Raw genomic sequence first — 14574 nt, 5'->3', positions numbered from 1 at the left:
AAAGATATTTTTTTCTCAAATATTAATTAACCTTTTAAATGGACCAATCAGACACTTATTTTAAATTACTATACCATCGAAATAAATCTGAACCATAACCACAAATTATAAACAAAGTTTTCACAGTATTTATCATAATGTTTTTTTGTTGTTCACACTTTATTTTATTAAATCTTGTTTGAAACTAACTACATCTTATGACAAATGAAATATAAAAAAGTATTAACAGATTTTTTTTTCTCTGTGTCCATGACCATGAATGAAAGAATCTATGGTTCTTACAATATAACCAAAATTCTCTATTTTATATATTAGACGGCTTAGGGTGGAAAATTGAACAAGAGCACCCGTGGCCTAATGGATAAGGCGTTTGACTTCTAATCAAACGATTGTGGGTTCGAGTCCCACCGGGTGTGCTCTCATTTTATCTTTCTTTTTGGAATCCTTAATCCTTCCTTACCTTGATGCGGATGAGAGAAAATTTTCCATTCACTTCACTAACTAATAGTCATTTAAATACGTTTTGGATTACTTAAAACATATATAATGAGTTGATTATGTCGAAAATGTGAGAATCCTAAGCACCATCCAGATATGAAACTAATAAACTTTTTATATAAACCAAACCCCAACACACACAAAAAATCCTAACACTAATCATCTCACCCGGTAGCTGAACTCGGGTCAACCCGTTTACCCGCCAACTGCAACTCCGTAAGCTCAATCTCCCTCCGCCTCAGAACCAGAACCATCCTCTCCGTCTCAAGACTCCTCCGCTGATTCTCCAGCTTCGCCTTCTCCATCTCCCTCTCCTTCTTGCTCCTATACCTTACCCACTTCACCCTCTGCTTCTCCATCTCCACCGCCTCCCACTCGTACCCGACCTTCCTCTCCTCAATCTCCAACGCCTTCCTCCTCATCCACTCCTTCTTCTCCCACGCGCTCTTCCCGGGATCATCCAACACGCGCGCCGTCTCCTCTCTCATCCTCTTCACAGCCGCGGACACCCTCCGCTTCTTACTCGTCTCCTCCTCCTCCTCCTCATCCGTGTCCTCAATCTCCGTCTCCGAATCCTCCGCCATATCAGACTCTCCCTCCTCCTCCTCCTCCTCCTCTCTCTCCACTATCCTCGCCATTTGAAAATCCGGTTTAGACTGAACCGGAACCTGATTCATTAACCCCGGTTGGTCTAAATGCCCGCAGCTATTATGATAAGCGCACATCTCCTTAAAAAACAAATGCTTAGAGTTAAGCAGCTTCTTAACCTCCTCTCTCAACTTAGGCGTGAGATGATCCATCCCCTCTAACAACCCCTGATTCTCCACCACGTGGCACGCGGTCCCTCTCCCGAGAATGTCGTTGACTCTTTTGTACCTTTTATTCAAGTCGTTGAACTTGTCCTCGCACTGCTGCGGAGACACGGAGAAGCCTTTCTCCACCATGGCTCTCGACACGGACTTCCACTTCCCTTTCTTCTGCAGCATCATCCCCCCAGTGATGATCTTCTTCTTCGCGTCGGTTTGATCCCCTCCCAACGCACCACCGGCCTCGTCGCCGATGTAGAATACCGCCATGATCAGGAGCCGGACCATCGTGTCCGTCCATTTCATCCGGTGCCACGGAGAGATTTTTCGTTTTCCGTCGGTGGTTCCCGCGCTGTCTTCCGGGTGGCACCCGGATCCGGAGCCTGACCCGCGGTCGTCGTCTTCTCCTCCTCCTCCTCCGCCGACGCTTATTGGTGAGAGCTGTTTAGCCTTGGCTGCGTAAGGGTATAACGGTTTCATCGGTTGTTGATGAGTTTGCTGATCGCTTGCGGCTGTGTAAGGATGAGGATGAGGATGCTGAAACTGCACGGGGTTTGGAGGATTCTGGGGAGTCTCGAGGCTTAGCATTGTGGGACTAAACCCAGTAAACATTACATTAGATTCCATCTAGTTCGAATCCTAAAATCGGCAACAAGTGAATTAATTAGAGCGAGATTTTACATTTACAAAAAGACCAAAAACGAAACAAAAAACCCAATAGATCAATCGACGCTTCCGTAGAGAGGGAGTAGTTTTATAATTATAGTATCTTCGTCGGGTTCGACTTTTGCAATTTGCTTAGCGTTGGGTGATGAAGAGTATTTGTGAAGCGGTTTCTGGATTAGAGTCAAAAGGGATGAGAAAGAGATGACGGGTAAATATACAAAACAGAGTTAACAGAGCAGCTGGTTTTGAGCCGTCAAAGGGACTGTCTGAAAACTACCCATGGTTTTGTGGTTTTTATTTGTTTATTTTTTGTTTCCTTTTTGGGAAGTGTTAGCGAGATATTTTCATGTGCAAATCAAGCCGAAACCAAGGGGCTGGTTTTGGGAATACAATGGAATCCAAAAATCCAGAATCTAAAACCATACCTAATTTTATAAGATTTGTTGTTTGAATTCCAACATAATTTTAAAATCTAAATGACATGACATATATATACTTCTCTTTTTCTAGCTCTAATTGTACAACTTTTTTCCTAATTACATTTTATATCATACAAATCAATCTCCATTATAAAGAAAATAACATCCACTTGTATAAGAAAATCTTTAGTACTTTGGTAAAAGATTATAGCTCAATATTTTAACGGCCTCTATTTAACCAACAAATAACTAAGAAGTACACTCGTCTTAGCAAGAAAACTAATTTCATAAAAGTTTTATTGGAGGTTAGCCCTATAGGTCATTTGCTGAAATAAAGGTTACACATTAGGCCAGTATAACACAGGCGCGTAGCATCCAATAGCCCGAGAGCAGCACAGATACGTTTTACAGAAGACCAGAGCTCAATAACCAAGACTCTGACTCTTCTCATGGGTTCTTCTACTTGCTCGGTTTTGGTTTCCCCATGACAGCTACCTCCAAATCACTGCATCAAAAGCTTGAAATTGATGTCCTCACTTACCAAGACGTACTCGTATCCAAGAACTTGAGCTCGGTTTCGAAATTCCTCTATTTCATTCTCCGGGACTTGGATCCCGACCAGCACGTTGGCGCCCGCAGCACCCTGTTTTGAAAGAAGGAAGCATCGTATAGTTAAAAACGAGCCTCAATTTCACAGCAAAGCTTTTCTTATGATGAAAATGGTGGATTCAGAAACAAACCTCTGCACGGTAATGGAAAAGGCTAATGTTCCACCGTGGACTGAAAGAGTCCAAGAACTTCATAAGAGCACCTGGTCTCTCCGGGAATATGAATCGGCATAGAACCTCGTTTTCAACACTTGATCTTCCACCCATCTGAAATATACAACGTGTGAGTCACACATCAAACTTGAATCAATCAATGGGAAATGAAATCGACTTAAGGACGCACCAAGTAACGCAGGTGATCTTTTACTAAGTCACTGGTTGTAAGGTTCGTAGTTTTGAGTTGAGAAGATTCCATTCTCTTCTCTAGTGCTTTGAGCTCTCCGGGTGTGTGCACTCCAACACTAAGCAGCAACACAAAACAAAACTGTGTGGATTAGATTACGAATAACAACAACTCCCGAGAGGTTAAACTTTAAGGAACAGACTTACCTGTATAGTACAACAGCTTCCTTTCTCGAGCCACATCTATACTTGAACTCGGTTATGTTCATTGGTCCAACCTGCATCGATCAAATGTACCGCATTAGATGCGCTCAGCAACGGGATTAACTTCTAACATGCTGTAATACCAAACACGCACCAATTCACAAAATTGCTTAAAGCTTCCAGGCTTTTCCGGCAAGATAGTAGCAAGAACAGCCTCCTGTTGCCTACCGACATTGGCGAGTTCCGTCACAATCCTGAGCTTGTCAAAGTTCATGTTTGCACCACTGGTTATGGCTACAACGTTCACGTCCTTTAGGCCATAATATTTACAGTACGCTTCAGCTCCAGCGATCGCAAGAGCACCTGCTGGTTCTAATATGTTCCGTTTCTCCTCAAACATATCCTGTAGAGAAACAAAAGATTATCTATTTATCTGCCTCAGTGCGCTCTGCAGATGAAATGTACACGTCACCTTTATTGATGCACACATAGCATCACGAGTGACGAGAACAACACCATCCATCAGCTTTCTGCATATACGAAAAGTCTCTTCGCCAACTTCTTTAACTGCTACACCATCTGCAAAACCACCAATCTGGTTTAATATCACTCTCTCGCCGTGATGCAGAGATAACGCCATTGAATTTGCATCAGCTGGTTCTACACCAATGATCTTCACCTGCACGACCCACAAATAGCCACAATAAGGTGACAGAAGCTGCATATCTAGATTATAAATGAACAGAGAGCGATGTGACAATGCCAAAGCAAAGAGTGCACATGTACCTCGGGAGAAACTCTCTTCACGTAGGCAGCAATACCAGCTATCAAACCACCACCCCCGATGGGGACAAATATAGCATGCAATGGACCTTTAGCTTGCCTTGTGATCTCCATCCCGACAGTCCCTTGTCCGGCAATAACATCCGGATGATCAAAAGGAGGTATAAACGTCAAACCTTCTTCTTCAGCTCGTTGCTTAGCAAATGCTTGTGCTTCATCATACGTATCACCAACAAGAACAACCGTTGCACCCAAATCCTCCACAGATTGCCACTGTAGTTTTTCAAAATAAACCAGAGACAAATCATATACTAACTTATTGTTATAAAAATAGGAAGGCGGTTTTCTTAAAATCCTATTTATACGATTCAAATTGGTTTAAGCTGTTCTAAAACGATATAAATTAATATAAATCTGCTAAATTAAATAATAATTATTAATACAAATCTACAAATATTGTATCTCTGATTTTGATAATTCACCAAAATAATTTCATAATTAAACTCGAAAACTAAAATATTTTATATAAATATAAAATAAATTAATAGTTCATTTTAGGTCTGAATAATCCACCTAGTAGCTAGTCTTCTTCAGAGCTACCAACTAGCTATTTCCCAAACATTGTACTAACGTGAGATAAAAACAAGGATTCATTCAAAAACATCATCATCAAGGCTAATGCAAATAACCTTGATCTCAGGGGTGGTACGAGGCATAACAATCACGGCGGTGCAGCCGAGCTTAGCAGCAGACATAGCAACTCCTTGAGCATGGTTTCCAGCTGAGGAGCAGATGACACCTTTCGCTAACTGCTCCGATGGAAGCTTCGCCATCATATTGTAAGCTCCGCGAATCTTAAACGAGAACACCTGAACCATCACAAACCACACACACACACTTAGATGTAGAATCAACCAAATGTATATAACCTCTCTCAATGTTAATAGTGATGCTTACAGGTTGCAAGTCTTCTCTCTTGAGAAACATCGAAACGCCAAGCCTCTCCGATAGCTTCTTGGCCAAGTGGAGCGGAGTCTCGATCGCGACGTCGTAGACCTTCGTCGAGAGTATGCTCGTCAGATACTCCATCGCCTCGGTGATGCTCCCGTTCTCCGGATCGCTCGCGCGGTCCGGAACCGCGCCGAGGTAGCCGGCGGGGTACTGCAGAGAGCTCGGATTGACCTTGAGACGCGGCGGAGGAGAATCCGGCGGAGATATGGACGTTTCGTTTCCGGAGAGGACGGCGATCGGAGAGACGCGGTTGCGAGATCGAGTGATCATCGCGATCAGCGGTTTCGATGTGCAAGGAGGTAGCGGAATGTGGCGGAGGCGATGGGGTAAGAGGTGACCTAGCGTTTGGGAGCGGAGGGAGGAAGGAGCCGTTGGAAGCCTGACGGAATCCATGACGGCTGATCAGAGAGAGAGAGAGAGATTGTGGTGGCGGCGGCAAACAAAAACTATCGGTGATTGTAATTTGTATAACGCACACTCACTCGGTTTAATCGATAACCAGATCCAAACCGTACCGGTTTTAGAATTTTAAATTTGTGTGTGTACCGGTTAGTTAGAGAATCTGAAAATCCGAAACTTGTGGAGGAGAATTCCGTTTTTATCCCTTTCCCTCTTCTTCTCTCTCTCCCACAGAACACAAACTCAGAAGAATAAAGCTTCTTTGACTCAGACACAACACAATCTGTTAAGCAAAGAAAGGATGTTAACAATGAAACTTCTTCACCCTCTCCATCACTCTCTCTCTTCCTCCCTTCCTTTACCATCAAGTACACTCTCTCTTTACACCATTTTTTATTAGCATTTGTACGTTTTGAACCAATGATCAAGACACAGAATCAATTGTTTTTTTTAAATCAAACTTGCAGGAAGAAGGCAATCCAAACCTTACCGGTGCTCATTACCATCTCCCGGCGGCGAAAGGGTCATCAGATCAGAGACCGTGGTTTCTCCGGCGATGGTGAGCCAGAGCTTCGAAGGAAGAAGGGTTTTACTTGGATGTCTCCTCTCCGCCGGTTAGATTCTTTTCCTTTAATACTATTTGTTTATTTTTTTCATTTCCACATAGTTTCAGTCAGTGTATAAAAAATCCTCAATATGTTGTTGTTGTCTGAATTAAAAAACAGCGTGTGGGATTCTGTTACCTGATTCATCCGAGGCCGTAAGCACCAGCAGAAGAGCTGTAAGCATAGATATATATATATACGTTAAGCTTGTTCTTGATTCATATCACTCTCTTACATACAAATTATCTGCAGCTACGTGCATCTAAGATACCGGACAGTGAATTCACCACTCTCCCCAATGGTCTCAAGTACGTGCAATTTTCTTCTTTACTACTATACACACCAAGATCACGATGCATTCATACAAAGTTGAATATTGCGTTTATGAGAACATTCGCAATGTCTGGTTTTGGGTTCTGATTCTTTTGTTGCAGGTACTATGATATAAAAGTTGGCAATGGAGCTGAGGCTGTGAAAGGATCTCGGGTCGCAGTACGGTTTGTGAATACGTTTCTTTGTTTCCACAAGTAAAAGAATCTTAGGGATATAACAAGTTTTGATGGTCAACCTAAAAGGGATTGTGTTGCATGCAGGTTCACTATGTTGCAAAATGGAAAGGGATAACGTTCATGACAAGTCGACAAGGACTCGGCGTTGGAGGTGGAACGGTCGGTATTACAAGTATCCGTTACTGTGTACTTGAATATATGAGGGTCCTTTAATTGATAAACGTATGAGTTTTTGCAGCCTTACGGGTTTGACGTTGGACAATCAGAGAACGGGAATGTTCTGAAAGGACTTGACCTTGGCACTGAAGGGATGCGTGTAGGTGGTCAGGTTAGTTCTTGAAACCCAAAAAAGGCTTCATAGAGTGAGATGGCTCAAATTTAAACGTCTATATATTTGTATACGCAGAGATTGGTGATTGTTCCTCCGGAGCTTGCTTACGGGAAGAAAGGAGTCCAAGAGATTCCTCCAAACGCAACAATAGAGGTAATCAAAGCTATGTTGTTACAAAACTGAACCAGTTCGAGTGTTGCTTGCTTCTTAAAGTGGTGTTCATGTTCTTGTACCTTTTCTCTTGCAGCTTGACATTGAGCTCTTATCAATCAAGCAGAGTCCTTTCGGGTACTTGAGACCACTTGTCTAAACCCCTCTAAACTCGTATTGACAAAACATGAATTGAAAATAATCTTATCGAATTTGCTCTGCAGGACGCCAGTGAAGATCGTTGAAGGCTAAGCTATTGATGAAAAGAAAAAGCTGAATCCATAGCTATGCAAGCTTCAATTGTTATAGAAGAATCTGTTAATGATATCGGCTAGTCCGGATTCATAAGCCATTTCTCATCCCTTTTCCTCTTTTAGTACATGTTTGTGCTTTGCATAACATCAAAATCAAATTCGATCCCATAAGGTGATAAGATACTTTACTTGTGGTTCAAAAGTAAAAGATCTATGCTGGCACCTTCAGAATTAGGGAATTAAGATAAAGTTACAAAAGTTTCTAACCTTGAATTGAAAATTTCCTACAATACAACAAGATTGAAGGGTTATTCTAATACATCAGTGATTGAAAGTTGTAGAGGCCAATGGATTAGCAGGCGTCTTTGCCTGACCGCCTCTTGCATTAGCCGTTCCGAACCTGGCGTTTGCTGCTTCCGTTACCGTCATAGACTTCTTTACCTTCAAAGCACAACAACATATATAAAAAATTCAATATATAACTTCTTTGTTATCCTACTCGGTTGCAATAATACTGGTTGCTATAACATCATTTGTGCATTAACTTAAGAACTTACAGCGGCAAGTCTATCTTTGTGAATATCTGTGGTCACCTGCAAATCATTATCAAAGAAAAGAACCAAAGGAGTTGTTAGGAAGCTACCTTGAGTAAGTAACAATTCCCTGTTAAAAACTGGACAAATTGATTAAACAACAGATATGTAAATGATTCTTACTGGCTTTCGAAACGTCTTGATCTCGTCGCTGCTAAAACCAGGAGGCCTGATATTCCAGTTTCTTTCTACATTTAGGGAAAGGGAGATATCAAAACGAAATCAAGCATTCGTAGCTGGAAACATAAATCTAAAGAAACAGGCACATAATATCAATCATAACTAACCAACATGGAGCAAGATGTCCTTAGCCTCTAGAGTATCTGACTTTCTATGCTTGGCTAAAGAACAGCCAAAAGTTGTGATCTGTATAAGAGGAAACACAACGAGCTGGAGTTAGAGAAATAATCACAATGTTCACATAAAAAGTGTTGGGAGCTACTTACTGACTCCACAAAGTCTTCAGCAATATCAGCAAGGATGCCTTCAACCTCTGGATCCAATTTCTCTGACGGATCAATCTGTGGATAGGCAAGGCATTACTAAATTCAGAGAAATATATATATATATATATATATTCCAAGTGGACAAGAATCAATCATTGTTGTGATAATCAAGCCGTGGGAGTGAGAATACTAATGTATTCTACGGTCAATATGCAAACTGTATTCCCAAAGTTGAGAATATAAAGAGAGGTCAGTGGGATACCTGCTGAAGTATCTCATGGATGCTTCTTTTCCCCAGAATACGATCATCAGACTCCTCATTCTCTGCTGAAACTGTTTTAGCTTGGTTTCCTGGTTGGGTCACAGGGGGCTGGTTCGGCATTGCTAGAGAAGCAGCTTTCTGATTCACCGACCCTTGGACCCGGGGCGGTTGATGTGAGTAAGGTAAAGGCTGATGCGGAGATCTCAATTGTTGATGTTGCTCTTGAGGTTGAAGCTGATGCTGTTGTTGCTGAGGCTGTGAAGCCGCTGGTGAAGTGGAAGGATGATGCTGAGGAACATGGGATCTTTGTGGCATGGAGGGATTAGTTACTTGCGGTCTATAAGAAGGGGGTGCCAAAGGAGGCTTCCCTTGGTTTGAAGATGATAACCACGGTTGATTTGCTGCACCAGTGGATTGGACACCAGGAGAACCAATAGCTGAAGGTCTCATAAGGCTATGCCCTTGAAAGTTCTGCCGTTAAAAATATATAAGAAGTTAAGAGTTTGCAAACAACAATATATTTACCCAGTATAACTCAAGGAACCAATTCAATGTATCAACCAGGCGATTATCAATAAAAGTCGGGAACTTTCACAAAGTGAAGTGAGTCAACAGTGCGACATCAATGAATCTCTGATGTATCTACTATAACACAAAGTGATGGTCATCCAAAACTCTATTCACCCATCAGAGACCACATGACTAATCAATCAATCAAGGAAACATGTAAAAAGCGATTCTTTTCCTATTGAGTCGCTAAGAATCTTCATATCTTAGTGCTTCATATCGAGCTAATAAGGTGATAATCATTCTCAACTCACAATCCAAATTTTCTTCTACACAATGAGCCCATCACAATCTAAATTTCCAAATATTCAACGCACACATGCACAATCTTATACAAATCTCAAGAGCATTCAAAAACACCTACTTGGGGAACAGGAGATGAACTACTCGGCGAGGAAGCTGGCCTTAGAGAGGACTGAGCCGGTCTCTGCTGGTGCTGAGCCATCCCACTCGGCCGCATTTGAGAACCTGAGCCAATAGTCCCCATCATTCCCATCCCCTGAGTTCCTTGCATCATCCTACCCTGAACACACACACACACACACACATCAAAAAGTTAGTATCTTTTAAATCCCTAAAAAACATGGCACATGTGAGAGTAAAATCTCACCTGCGGGACACTTGAATTGGAGCTCGCTTCCGACATTCCGACACTTCCACGACCCAATCCGCCGTACTGCTGCCCAAAAGACCCCGGAAAAGCAGACGCCGGAGGCTGAGAAGGAGTCGGAGAAGGGCTCGGGATCGGAGAAGCTGGAACGCCGATCGCCATACCGCCTCGTTGCTGTCCAGCAACAGGCAGGGACGAAGAAGACGAAGAGGCCTGAGCTGATGAGGAAGATAGCAACGGAGACGACGACGCGGAGGAGGAGAAGTGAGCGTATGAGGAATGCGGTTGCCATGGTCTCGAGTACGACGGTGGAGGAGGCCGACCTAAAGAAGGGGAGAGATGTTGCGTCGCCGGAGATGTCACCGGACGTGTGTATTGAGGTGGATTAGGGTTTGGATTGAGCGACGGCGATGGCGGGGCTGGGGAGGAGGTGATAGAGGACGCGGAGGAGGGATTCGGATTGGTGGAAGGAGGTTGCTGAATCTGGGATAAAACCGCCGGTTTTGGAGCTGGCTCCGACGGTTGAGAGGGTGTTTCCGGTGGCTGAGACGCCGTCGAGGTTTGCCGGGGTTGTTCCATGTCGGTTAGTGAATGTGGAGGGAAGGGATATCGAGTTTTATAGATCTATCGAACCGGAAAAAAAAAAGATCTATCGAACCGGAAAGTCCGGTATGGGATTATAGCATTAAACCGCAATTAAGATAACCGCATCGGGAGTCATTATCACATGCCGTCTTGGGCTTTCAGTCTATAGCCCATAGCCTAATTTGTTTATTATTTCTAGCCCAATTTGTATTTTTTTAATTTTTGGCTCACTTTGTATATTTTAATTTCTAGCCCACTTTTATGTGCAGTCTCATTTTTTTTTGTCAAATGTAATCTTCAATTTTCTTTCGTATGACTGACTAGATGTATGGGGGAAAGCAAAGATAAAACCTCAGTTTTACATGACAAGCACAAAACCAAACACTATACATAAATTAAAGTTCCTTGCGATCAAAATAAAAAAAAGTTCTTTGTGATCAAAAATATACCCAAAAAGCATAATAATAGATCTTCATCACACATGACATGCATGCACTTAATTTACAGTTATAACAATACCTATATTATTTTTAATAAACGAGAAGTTATATATAGCATGGTTATGTTATATAAGCTATAATGTTAGCAAATCAAACTTGGTGAAATTCATATGAACATATGGATATGTATTGGATAGTCATCATATCTTACAGCAAAGTTATTCAGATTTCCATCTCTTTCAGGTTCACAAAAATTCTGCCGCCACCACTAAGAGGGGATGCATCAGTGCCCTGCATTATAAGCAAAGGCGAAATTAATGGTTAGTTTAACAATTATTTATTTTATCTTTTGCTTAGAGCATCAACACCCACCATTCATCAAAAACATAATCAAGAGATTTCTACTTTACCCACCCATTGTATAAGCTTTTATCTTTACCTCTCTATCTTCTTAGTTTCCTACACTCATTATCGCTGAGTGTTCCCACATCAACGGTCAAAGATAACACCAAAACCAACATTCAGTGAAAAGGAACTATTTTCTGAGTGAAAAAACAAATTCTACCGACCAAAACAAAAGAGGCAACTAAAAAAATCTAAACCCACTCAGGTCAACCGAATTGGGTGAAAGAATTTTAAGTGGTCAGGGATTTACATCAGATTAATTTTATTTCTAAATGCAATATGGCTCACTTTGTACAAATATCTTATGTTTGATTATCTGTATTCATATTTTGGGAGAAAAAAATACAAAATTTGAAACATGCTTCACTGGTGGAACCTATTCGAATCCACTTATCGTTGTAAGCACTTTAAGCTTAGTTGGTGAAATGGGCCACACTAACCCCAAAAATATCAACTTTGCATAAGCTTACATAATCAAGATGGAAGAAATAGGTTTATCCCCTATATTAATGTGTGTATGTGAGATCGTGATGGATACAGAAAGTTTGGGTGTCCTGTCCTATTGGGAAAGTGGCAAAATATCAAGTGGTAACGAGTTTTCGGTTTTGTTGTTATATATTAGGTCAAATAACTGCCTTAACGGTCCATTTTCTCTATGCCAAACTAATAAATGACGTCGAAATTATTTTACATATACCTGAAAAATTCATTGAGACATCACAAGAAATCAAATTTGGTCGAGAAAATAAAATCTAAATATATTCCAAATTACAGTATATGAGACTAATTTGTGTTCCGTTTAGTTTTCTTTTTGAAGGCCCATGGCTACCCACGTTATCAAACAAAATTTTGGTTGTGTTTTACTTGTGAATTTTGTGCGTTGGGTTTCACTTATTGTAGATTCTAATTAAATGGTATGGGAATCAACATGTTCGTAAGCATAAATTTGAAGTTGCATGCGGTTTTCTGCTTCATTAAGTTTAATCGTCAGCTTTGAGCAACAATTTTTTTTTTTTTTTTTTTTTTTTTTTTTTTTTTTTGAATGAATGCTAAATTTATTCACCAAAAAACCTTTTTACATCAAGTGAGACTTTGTTTAAGACTATAATCTACTCCTAGTCCTTTCCTTTACAACTCTTCTTCTTATTAGAGACTACTAAATCCTCCTCCTATAAGACTGCAAAAACTTATTTACAACCTAGTTCCAAACCAGTATTGTAACACTCCCTCCAATCCTTTTACTCGCTTGGACTGCATAAGGCTAAGCTTGTTCCGCACAGCCTTATCTATTTGCTTGAGCAAGACCTCCTTAGGCGCTGGTGCTTCCCCATGACGCCTCCTGTTCCTCTCTCTCCACAGGCTGTATATTGTGGTTTGAAACACATATCTTAGGCAGAACCTCTTCTGCTTCCCCATAGATGCGCAGGTGATCAAACTTGAGATAGCATCCCAATTACTAGCAAACGAGCTTTGCAGTATACCTTGAGTGAGTTGCTTCCATATGTGTGCTGAGACTGAACACTCAAAGAACAGGTGGTTTCTTGTTTCCAAGGCATTTTTGCAGAGGCAACAAGTAGTATCAATCCCTGGACTCCAGCTAGCCACTCTGTCCATAGTGGCAAGTCTATTTCTAGTCGCCAACCAGACCATGAATGCAAACTTTGGAGTAGCTTGAGGAAACCATACACTTGTGCCCCAAGTACACGTCACCCCTATCTCTCTAGTCATCAGCCATGTGTTACGATTTGAAAACTTGGCCTTATACCCCGCAGGGCCTCTCCACAGATCCAGATCTCTACCTGCAGCATTTTGCTTATCTCTCAAAACATCCAGCTCCTTCTCAATATCGTTCAAGATAGTTCTTCTGTGTCTCTTTCTCCTACGGTGACTCAGTAACACCTCCTCTACCGTGGCTTCTCTCCTGATACCCATGTCAATGGTTCCTCTACTCCCGAGTAGGTCATACATCACTCCCATATCACTCTATTTATCGTACCAAAAAGACGTGTGTCGTCCATTACCCACTGCCTTCATGTGGAAAGTCTTTGCTATATCCCTCAGCTTAAGCATCTTTCTCCACATCCAAGAACCCACTTGAGTTTTCTCACTCACCTCCCAGAAGCTTTTGCTTTTAAGTAGGTTTGCTTTGATCCATTTGCCCCAAAGCGAGTCTCCGTCAAACATTCTCCATATTAGCTTGAGACCGTAAACCGTATTTACTTCTTTGAGTGCGCGTATCCCTAGTCCTCCTTCATTTGTTGGCTTGCATACTTCTGTCCAGGCTACTTTGGCTCCAGAGGTCTTAAGGTCCGGCCCTGACCATAAGAATGCAGAGCAAAGTTGATCTATCTCTTTGATACACTGACTCGGTAGCCTGAAGGCCCCTGCCCAGAAATTAACAACACTCAACAGCACTGATTTAATCAAGAGCAACCTTCCTGCATACGAAAGAAACCGACTGGTCCATGTACTGATGCGGCCTCTGATCCCTTCAATCAGGGGCATATAATCCCGAGCTTGCATAGCTTGTGTCATTAAAGGTAGCCCTAAATAACGAACAGGAAGGCTTCCTTCTGCGAAGGGGAAATTGGTCAGTATGCTGTTCCTCTCAGCTTCTGCAATGCCTGCCATGTATATTGTAGACTTCTCTAAACTGATAGACAGCCCTGACCAGACTGCAAACTCATCAAACACTGATAGCGCTCCTTCTATCGATGCTTTGGATCCTTCTACAAACACCATCAGATCATCCGCGAAGCACAGATGTGTTAGAGAAATAGATTGACATCTAGGGTGGAGGCCAAATCTCTTTTCCCTCCGAGCTTTGTCAAGCTGAAGGGATAACACATTCATGCACAGGACAAACAAATACGGCGAGAGCGAGCATCCCTGCCTCAAGCCCCTCGAACTTTGGAAGTAGCCTGCAAGATCTCCATTAACTTGCACTGAAAAAGAAGGGGTGGTGATGCAGAGCTTGATCCAGTGCACAAATCTAGCTGGAAACCCCATAGCTTCTAGACTGTTGAGTAAAAATGACCATTGGACTGAATCAAACGCCTTTGAGATGTCAACTTTCATCGC

General features: G+C 41.9%; 5 protein-coding genes and 1 non-coding gene across 6 annotated transcripts; 2 read left to right on the top strand and 4 right to left on the bottom strand.

Annotated features, from left to right (window-relative positions):
• The first annotated feature begins 343 nt into the window (after nt 1-343).
• TRNAR-UCU lies at nt 344-416 on the top strand. Its single transcript has one exon. It is a non-coding gene; the product is annotated as a tRNA-Arg (tRNA).
• An 83-nt stretch (nt 417-499) lies between these two features.
• LOC106407444 lies at nt 500-2383 on the bottom strand. The gene has a single exon (XM_013848303.3). The coding sequence runs from the start codon at nt 1929-1931 to the stop codon at nt 663-665; it is 1269 nt and encodes a 422-aa protein (XP_013703757.1). The 5' UTR covers nt 1932-2383; the 3' UTR covers nt 500-662.
• A 222-nt stretch (nt 2384-2605) lies between these two features.
• On the bottom strand, nt 2606-5788 carry LOC125587920 (threonine dehydratase biosynthetic, chloroplastic-like). Its single transcript, XM_048759310.1, has 9 exons — nt 5284-5788; nt 5016-5195; nt 4330-4599; nt 4016-4222; nt 3698-3946; nt 3547-3617; nt 3341-3458; nt 3130-3264; nt 2606-3032 (listed from the first exon to the last, which is right to left on the bottom strand). The coding sequence occupies exons 1-9, from the start codon at nt 5728-5730 to the stop codon at nt 2892-2894; spliced, it is 1818 nt and encodes a 605-aa protein (XP_048615267.1). The 5' UTR covers nt 5731-5788; the 3' UTR covers nt 2606-2891.
• A 109-nt stretch (nt 5789-5897) lies between these two features.
• LOC106410272 (peptidyl-prolyl cis-trans isomerase FKBP16-4, chloroplastic) lies at nt 5898-7773 on the top strand. Its single transcript, XM_013850765.3, has 10 exons — nt 5898-6104; nt 6204-6350; nt 6462-6517; nt 6594-6649; nt 6776-6833; nt 6935-7009; nt 7089-7178; nt 7257-7334; nt 7429-7469; nt 7556-7773. The coding sequence occupies exons 1-10, from the start codon at nt 6038-6040 to the stop codon at nt 7581-7583; spliced, it is 696 nt and encodes a 231-aa protein (XP_013706219.1). The 5' UTR covers nt 5898-6037; the 3' UTR covers nt 7584-7773.
• Nucleotides 7774-7786: 13 nt separating this feature from the next.
• On the bottom strand, nt 7787-11009 carry LOC125587921 (transcription initiation factor TFIID subunit 12-like). Its single transcript, XM_048759311.1, has 8 exons — nt 10064-11009; nt 9818-9976; nt 8887-9357; nt 8625-8699; nt 8466-8544; nt 8302-8366; nt 8143-8178; nt 7787-8026 (listed from the first exon to the last, which is right to left on the bottom strand). Exons 1-8 carry the CDS (start codon nt 10640-10642, stop codon nt 7907-7909), a joined length of 1584 nt encoding a protein of 527 aa, XP_048615268.1. The 5' UTR covers nt 10643-11009; the 3' UTR covers nt 7787-7906.
• A 1675-nt stretch (nt 11010-12684) lies between these two features.
• Nucleotides 12685-13461, bottom strand: LOC106408004. The gene has a single exon (XM_013848837.1). The coding sequence runs from the start codon at nt 13459-13461 to the stop codon at nt 12685-12687; it is 777 nt and encodes a 258-aa protein (XP_013704291.1).
• Between the last annotated feature and the right edge of the window lie 1113 nt (nt 13462-14574).

Source organism: Brassica napus, chromosome C5 (assembly GCF_020379485.1).
Source record: "Brassica napus cultivar Da-Ae chromosome C5, Da-Ae, whole genome shotgun sequence".
Taxonomy (NCBI): Eukaryota; Viridiplantae; Streptophyta; class Magnoliopsida; order Brassicales; family Brassicaceae; genus Brassica; species Brassica napus.
This window is presented reverse-complemented; position numbering and strand designations above follow the sequence as displayed.

Excerpts from the sequence above, each read along its gene's own strand:
- LOC106407444 (XM_013848303.3), bottom strand. The coding sequence starts at position 1,931 with ATGGAATCTAATGTAATGTTTACTGGGTTTAGTCCCACAATGCTAAGC.
- LOC125587920 (XM_048759310.1), bottom strand. The coding sequence starts at position 5,730 with ATGGATTCCGTCAGGCTTCCAACGGCTCCTTCCTCCCTCCGCTCCCAA. Across the intron at positions 3,618-3,697 it reads TTAAGCAATTTTGTGAATTG|GTTGGACCAATGAACATAAC; the intron begins GTGCGTGTTTGG and ends TGATCGATGCAG. Across the intron at positions 3,265-3,340 it reads AAGATCACCTGCGTTACTTG|ATGGGTGGAAGATCAAGTGT; the intron begins GTGCGTCCTTAA and ends TGTATATTTCAG.
- LOC106410272 (XM_013850765.3), top strand. The coding sequence starts at position 6,038 with ATGTTAACAATGAAACTTCTTCACCCTCTCCATCACTCTCTCTCTTCC. Across the intron at positions 6,105-6,203 it reads CTCCCTTCCTTTACCATCAA|GAAGAAGGCAATCCAAACCT; the intron begins GTACACTCTCTC and ends TCAAACTTGCAG. Across the intron at positions 6,834-6,934 it reads TGAAAGGATCTCGGGTCGCA|GTTCACTATGTTGCAAAATG; the intron begins GTACGGTTTGTG and ends TGTTGCATGCAG.
- LOC125587921 (XM_048759311.1), bottom strand. The coding sequence starts at position 10,642 with ATGGAACAACCCCGGCAAACCTCGACGGCGTCTCAGCCACCGGAAACA. Across the intron at positions 8,700-8,886 it reads TCCATGAGATACTTCAGCAG|ATTGATCCGTCAGAGAAATT; the intron begins GTATCCCACTGA and ends GCCTATCCACAG. Across the intron at positions 8,179-8,301 it reads TCAAGACGTTTCGAAAGCCA|GTGACCACAGATATTCACAA; the intron begins GTAAGAATCATT and ends AATGATTTGCAG.
- LOC106408004 (XM_013848837.1), bottom strand. The coding sequence starts at position 13,461 with ATGTATGACCTACTCGGGAGTAGAGGAACCATTGACATGGGTATCAGG.